General features: G+C 36.6%; 2 protein-coding genes across 2 annotated transcripts in view; one reads left to right on the top strand and one right to left on the bottom strand.

Moving 5' to 3' along the window:
- CBG00549 overlaps positions 1-887 on the bottom strand; it is a gene marked incomplete at both ends in the record, with an annotated part of 1,772 nt that extends 885 nt beyond the window's left edge. Inside the window, 2 exons of the mRNA XM_002630101.2 lie at positions 262-415; positions 728-887. Of these exons, the coding sequence (XP_002630147.2) occupies positions 262-415; positions 728-887 (314 nt within the window). The remainder of the gene's footprint in view (positions 1-261; positions 416-727) is intronic.
- Positions 888-4,785: 3,898 nt separating this feature from the next.
- CBG00550 overlaps positions 4,786-7,524 on the top strand; it is a gene marked incomplete at both ends in the record, with an annotated part of 4,508 nt that continues 1,769 nt past the window's right edge. The window contains 6 exons of the mRNA XM_045241965.1: positions 4,786-5,653; positions 5,709-5,878; positions 5,929-6,269; positions 6,316-6,423; positions 6,469-6,691; positions 6,738-6,875. Coding sequence (XP_045091637.1) covers positions 4,786-5,653; positions 5,709-5,878; positions 5,929-6,269; positions 6,316-6,423; positions 6,469-6,691; positions 6,738-6,875 — 1,848 coding nt within the window. The remainder of the gene's footprint in view (positions 5,654-5,708; positions 5,879-5,928; positions 6,270-6,315; positions 6,424-6,468; positions 6,692-6,737; positions 6,876-7,524) is intronic.

Consider the following 7,524-nt stretch of genomic DNA (forward strand, 5'->3'; position numbering starts at 1 on the left):
GTTCTGAATTGAATTAGTTCGATTTTAGGTCTGTTCGAATTTGAAAACGTTCGAATTCGTCGTACCCCCATCTCATTAAATACGATGATCTCCAAGTGGCGCCAAAACACCACGCCGCACTTGCAAAGCGATGGGCGGAGCGTCGGTGGGGGGAGGCGGGAATCAAAGTACGCAAACACCGAGTCTCACTTTTTTTATTCCGACAATAAACCACATTAAATTTTAATAAAGACCCAAATTTCCAATTTTCCCCGAACTCACTTATAAATTGGTGGCCATGGATTCGATGGATTTCCACCTGGGGGATAGAATGGGGAGACTCCGAGTCTCGACGATGTTCCGTCTTTTCCGATAATCGGAATTTTCCCAACGAACGGAATATTGTCATAGGAGACGTCTACGTAGCTGTAGGGAGCTGAAAAAGGTTGGTTGCAATTGAAGTTTGTATTTTTAACATGGTGGCCTAACTTTTTCAAGTTGAGTTTTCTAGGCTACCATGGGAAATGGTCCAATATTACCTTGGTGTATTTTCTAGGTCATTTTAACATGATGGCCTAACTTATGAGTTTTCTAGGCCACCATGAGAAATGTCCTAGAAATGAGCTGAAATTCACCTAGTGTGGAAAGAAGCCATTTCTAAGCCATTTTCACATGGTGGCCTAACTTTTGAATTTTCTAGGCCATCATTGAAAAGCCGTTTTTCAAAAAATCAAAAACTTTTCCTCACTATAAACTCCCAATCCTGGTCCGTAGGCGGTGATCGCATTGATGTATTCCTTCACGAGAACCCCATCCGATCTTTCGAGGAGACCCAGAGATGGCAGAACTGGTGCCTGCTGTGTTGGTGAAACAAAACACACAAATATAAAGAGTAGAAGCTTCATCATTTGTTTTTGTTGTTTTTTTTTTGTTTCTGGAAAATCGGAAATAGAAAAAAAATTAGGGAAAAGAAGATAGGAAAAGCATTTCAAGATGTGTTTCGATGTATTTGAAGTTAAAATTGTAAGGGTTTTTGAAGTTTCTAGAGCCTAGAAATCCAAAATTTTGAAATTCTAGGTCATGGCCTAGGAACCCAGAAAAATGTATTTCTATGACAATTTTCATTTTTTTGAATCCAGCCACCATAAATACAATCTAGAAATTGGCCTAGAATCTTCATAGCTGGAATTCTAGGCCAAGAAAAGTGGCTTAGAAGTTTTAATATTTGGATTTTAGGCCCATAAATTCTGTGAAAATTAGAAAAAAATTCTAAACTTTCTAAAATTCTAAACTTTCTAAAACTCTAAAAATTTCAATTCTGGAAATCCTAATAGTTTGAAAAATTCCGGAGTTTTTTCTGCGATTTTTCGAGAGAAAACTGAATTTTTTCTGGGATTTTTTTGCAAAATTTTTAGACCTTTTAGGGTTTCTCATCTATTTTTGAAGATTTTTTTCGATTTTTTCGAATTTTTTGTCTGAAATTTCACGGGGTGTTGGTGAAGATTACTGTAGACTACTGTAGAAAACCTTGTATTTTGTAGTTTTTGTAGTCAGTTTTTTTAAACCGCATTTTTGCACGCCATGGCGCCATGGCGTGGTTTCGTTTACAAAAAAAACTACAAAAGAAAATTTGTTGTCTCCAGTAACCTACAGTAACCTTCCGGTCAAAAACACCATCCCGTCAAATTTCAGACAAAAAAAAATCGGAAAAATCAAAAAAGAATCTTTGAAGACCGCTGAAAAACCAAAAAAGGTCTAAAAATTTTGCAAAAAAAAATCGAAGAAAAAATGAAGATTTCTCTCGAAGAATTTCTAAAAAATCGCTAATTTCTCGAATTTTTCAAAATCTCAGGTATTTCAGAATTAAAATTTTTTCGAATTTAAAAAAGTTATGAATTTTTGAAAATTACAGAATTTCCAATTCCCACAGAATTCAACAGCCTAAAAATCCAAAAATTAGAACTTCTAGGCTGCAGTTCTTGAAGGCCTAGAATGCCAGCTATGGAGATTCTAGGCCAAGTTCGATTATTTTGAGTCTCTGGATTCAAATAAATGAAAAGTGGCCTAGAATCTCTATTACTTGGGTTCCTAGGCCATGACCTAAAATTTCAAATGTTTAGAGATAAGAACCACAAGAAATCCAGAATTCCAATATCTAGGTCGTTTATGAATAAATCAAAAAATGAGGGTTTCATGCGGGTAGCGGTATACCCGCCCGTACCCGCAGCTACCCGTACACGCCCGTACCCGTACCCGCTTGATACCCGGAACTTTTTGTGTTTGCAGACAATTCGCGCAACTTGCCGACAATTCGCGCGCATTTTCGGTTTCTTTCCGAAACAAATTCGTCCATTTTTACTGGCTGATGAATTTTTATACCTGAATTATTTTTTATTTTCACTTTAAAACTTTTTTCGACATCAAAAAGCGACAAAAAGTGTCAACAAATCATTTAAAAAATATTTCAATCGAAGTGTCGGCAAGTTGCGCGCATTGTCTGCAAACACAAAAAGTTCCGGGTAGCAAGCGCGCGGGTAGCGGGCGGGTACGGGTACAAGCGGGTAGCAGCTACCCGTTCGCTTACCGCCCGTCATGGAAAGCCTAAAAAAATGGAATTTTCTGGAAAAATTGATAAAACGAAATCAAATGACAATATCAAAAAGGCTTCTCCGTTAGCCTATACAAGGCTAATATATGTTCCAAAAAGAAATAGAAAGAGATAAAACCAGATTCTTGAAGGAGGCGATTCTTCTTCTTTTTCTTCTTTTGAATGTTTTAGAAGATTCGGGAAGAAACAGAAAGAGAGAGAAAGAAGCAGAAGAAAATCACGGATAGTGGGTGATGATCGGAGAAAACAGATGCAGCTGAATGAGAAAAAGAGATGAGAAAATACACAAAAAACACATGGAATTGGGAATTTTATCTGTTATTTTTTTTTGTTTTTAGAGAAATTCGAAAAAGTGGAGAAGAGGAAAGGATATCGGATTTCTTGAGGGGAGATGAGCAATGCTTTATTTCGTGGTGAGCAGGTTTTAGGGAGCTATTAGAGATTTGGGAGGATTTGGGGGATTCTTGGGATTCCGAGAAGGCAAGATTCTGAAAATAGCCGGAAAATCTGAAAGTTTAAAATTTTATTGGAATTTCAAAATTTCAAAGAATCAAGATTCTGAAAATAGCAGAACTTCGGAGAATCCGAAATTCCGAAAATCTGAAATTTTTAAAAAATCTGAAGTTCAACGGTGTTCTGGAATCTTGAGACTTCCGTTTTATGGATTAGGGATTCTGAAAAATTCTGATTTTTTTCAAAAAAAATTAGTTTTTCCGGATTTTGATTTTTTTTGAAATTCTTGAAATTTTGAGATTTTGAAAAATCTGAAATCGATGATTTTCTGAAATTTTCAGATTTTCGATGCTGCGATTTAACGTTTTCGGAATATTCTGAAATTCTGAAATCTTTAAATTTTGTGATTCTGAGATTTTTAGATTCTGGGATTCCGAAAATATAAAATTCTAAGATTCTGAAACCTTGAGAATTCGGAAATCTCGCAATTCTGAGATTCTGAGATCCTAGGATTCTGGAATCTCGAATTCTAAAATTCTGGGATTCTTTCTTCCTTGGAATTCAAAAATGATAAAAAAAACGTCAGTTTCAGAATCTAAAACAATGAAACCCATAAATTCTGTAGAAATTGGAAATTCTGCAATTTCCAAATATTCTGAACTTTTTGAAATTCGAAAAATTTTAATTCTGGAAATCTTGAGATTTTGAAGATTTGTTTGGCAGTTTTTGAGAGAAAATTTGATTGTTTCTCCGATTTTTTGCGAAATTTTTAGACCTTTTTTGGGTTTTCAACTATTTTCAAAGATTCTTTTTCGATTTTTATGAATTTTTGTCTGAAATATTATGCTTGTCTGAGAAAAAAAAGGTTGAGACGCAGAGAAAAAGTGTCTGTTTCTCCACCTTATGTGTGCTATTTAGGCTCTCCGCTTCGATATCGCTACCGTATTCAGACTGCAAAAAATACTCTCTAACCTTTTTTTTTCTCAGACAAGCATAATATGACATGATGGTATTCGCGAGGATTACTGTAGATTACAGTAACAAACTAATTTCTTTCGCAAACACAATCACGTCAAAATGCAGACAAGTTTGTTTGCAAAAAAACTACAAATAACAAGGTTTTCTACAGTAATCTACAGTAATCTTCCGTCAAGAAAACTCAAATTTCAGACAAAAAATTCAGAAAAATCGAAAAAGAATTTTCAAAAGTAGCTGAAAAACCTAAAAAATCTAAAAATTGTGCAAAAAATTTTCTCTCGAAAAATTGCAAAAAAATCTATAGTTTTTCGGAGTTTCAAACTTTTAAATTTTGAGATTCTTGCTTTTTTTAGATTCTGAAATTCTCAGAAAATGTAAAATTCTGTATATCGAAAATTTTGGATTCTGAATTTATAAAGGTTGTAAAAATTCCGAAATTTCAAAATTCGAATTTCAGGTTTCCAAAATTTTTAGAAGCTTAAAATCTTGGAATTGCAGAATTTCAAGTTCTAAAAATTCTAATTCTTTAAAAATTGGAATTGTTAAATTCTGAAATTCCAAAATTTTCAGACATCTCGGATTCTAGTGGTCATTGCTTGTGCTCTTCTCGTTTACAGTTTCGTGTCGTTGGATGGAAAATCAGATGCACCTGAAAATCATGAAAACGAAAAAGCAAAAACTGATGAAAAATCGAGAAAAGGTCTGAAATTCTCTAATTTCCAATTTCCCCGATTACTGTACTTTTTCCAGATCCCCGCCTAGTCTTCATGGTCATCGATGCCTTCCGTCTCTCCTTTCTAACCTCCCCCGATTCTCCAATGTCCTTCACAAAATCCTCTCTAAGCTCCGCCCCCAATCCAGCAATCCTTTTTGATGCCTATGCCCGAATGCCTACAGTAACCCTGCCACGTATCACCGCCTATATCACAGGCACTCTCCCCTCGTTTGGGACGATTCTAACGAATCTGGCGACTGATGAGATAAAAATCGATAATTGGATTTCTCGATTGAGCAATGCCGGCAAGCGGATTCACTTTTTTGGCGACGACACGTGGATTCGACTGTTGCCCGGGAAATTTGAAAAATCAGAAGGCGTTACCTCGTTTTTCGTGAACGACTACACGGAGGTAGATCAAAATGTGACAAGGAATCTGGATTCGGAGCTTCTAGAAGCTTCTGAGAGTCCCTGGGATGTTCTAATTCTCCACTATCTCGGCCTCGACCATATCGGCCATTCGCTAGGTGGAAATTCGCCGAAGATTCCGGAAAAATTGAAAGAAATGGATAAAATTGTAAAAAGGATTTTCGAATTTTTGAGTTCCGAAAGTTCCCAAGAATCCTATTTGATCGTTTGTGGAGATCATGGCATGACATCTGCCGGCTCTCATGGCGGAGCGAGTCCCGATGAGACACGCGTCCCAGTGATCATTTGGAAAATTGGAGACCAAAAAATCGATAATCGATTCACAGAACCACCCAGAATCGAGCAAATCGACTTGTCGGCCACAATCTTTGACCTATTCAATTTGAATTTCCCGCCTGAGTCCTACGGTATCTCGCTGGCCCACTATTTTCGTGGCGAAACCCAGGAAGGGCTGAGAAAGCAACATGAGCATTTCAAAGCGCTGGTGAAAGGTTAGGCTCCGCCCATTTTTGAAAAAATCGAACATTTTAGAACTTTTTTTTGTAGAAAAACAGCTTGGAACATCTGACATTTGCGAATCTAGCTGCGATTATTCGGATATTTTTGTGAAAAATTCGCTGAAAAAATGGTTCCGAAGCGTTCAGGACGAGCTGATCGGCACGGCTTCGGAAATTCCGACGGCGTCGATTTGGATTTGTGTTTTTATCTTGGCGGTGGTAAGTTTAACGGAGCGCATTTTCAACATTGAAGTTTTAAACCTTTCTAGGCCACAATCTTGTCTACTGCTTCCCAAGGCAACTACCCAAATCTACTGATTCTACTGATAAACCTTATCAATTTCGCGAGTAGCTTAATCGAGGAGGAGCACGAAGTTTGGTACTTCTTGGGGAGCACCGCTGTGGCAATTAGATTGATTCTATGCATCGAAAAAAGAGAATTCGCAAAGGCACGACTAGCTCTTGTACTCGGAATTCTTCATAGAATCTCGTTTGGATACATGCAAAGCACCCGACGGAGATGGGAAATGGACCCTAATCTCCTTCCGCAACCCTTTTTTTCTGACTTTTTCGATAAAGAAGAAGTTATGGATTTAAATGAGTTTTTCAAGTGAGATCCATGGTTTCTGAATTTATTCTAAAATATATATTTCCAGAGACAAAGCAGCCTTTGCTATTGCAATACCCCTTCTACTTTGCGCTGATAATAAGCAAAAAGTTTTGATTGTGACTCCTATACTAGCTCAATCTTTTGAATACCTTGGGTAATTAAAAATTACAAAAAACCATTTCCTTTTCTTTCCTTTCAGAACCCCTTCATTCTTCCACAATTTCATTCGATTCTCTGTGTTTCCCATATATTATCTCACCGATTCCCCACTACACGCAGTAGCTCCATGGATCCTCCTCCTGGCTCCAGAATCTCAATTGCCCTTGTGTCTTCTCGCTTTCCTAATTGGTCTATGCACAAGAATATTGAAACTTGGGGATGTGGAAAGCTTGATCTTCTGCATGTCGAGCTTCTTTTATTTCGTAAGAAACTTTTCTAATTTTTTTAAATCTTTATACTTTTCTTCAGGGAAACTCCAATAGTCTATCCACTCTATCCCTAACTTCTGCCTACATCGGACTTCAAGATTACTATCCGATTTTGGTTGGAATTCAGCTGATTCTCTACACTTTTGCCGGCCCGATATTTTTCTTTTTGGGAAGGTTTGTAAAAAAAGTTTTCTCTAAAAATTTGTAAGTTCCAGATATCTCTTAACTTCCAAGCCACCTCCACGAGATCGAACAGGATTGAAACTGATTTTTGGTTTTATAGAAAGGTTTTGTAGTTTTAATGCTTTTTGAAAATCGTAACGAGCGAATTTTTACAGTTGAAAAGAATTTTCAGCAACGTAAATATGATTTCTATCTGAAAAAACTGCAAATTGACCGGAAATCAGTCGAAAAACGATCGAAAAATCACCGCTTTGTCTGAAATTATGAGAGCCGCGACGCGTCTGAAATTTTTAAATTTCGGAGCGGAACTCAAAATGTTCAAATTTCCACAGACTCTTCCGCGTTTTTAGATAAATTTTATGAGATTTCCAACTCTTCCTGGATGATTTCTAGCCGGACGCGCTCTCCCACAGAACATTTCCGAACTGCAAATTAATTTTTGATCTACAGAAAAAAAAGTTTGGCGCGATCAAAATTGCAGGTCTAAAACCATAATTTCAGAATTTTTTATCTGATTTTGTAGAGTTCCAAAATGATTCAAATGATTCTTAAAAAATTAATTAGTGGTTGTAGATTCATGTATGGTTCTTTTCCAGAAGAAAAAATGTCAAAAATGACCATTTTTGAAAGTTTTTTACAGAAAA

Source organism: Caenorhabditis briggsae, assembly GCF_000004555.2.
Source record: "Caenorhabditis briggsae complete genome, chrII, whole genome shotgun sequence".
NCBI classification, from domain to species: Eukaryota; Metazoa; Nematoda; class Chromadorea; order Rhabditida; family Rhabditidae; genus Caenorhabditis; species Caenorhabditis briggsae.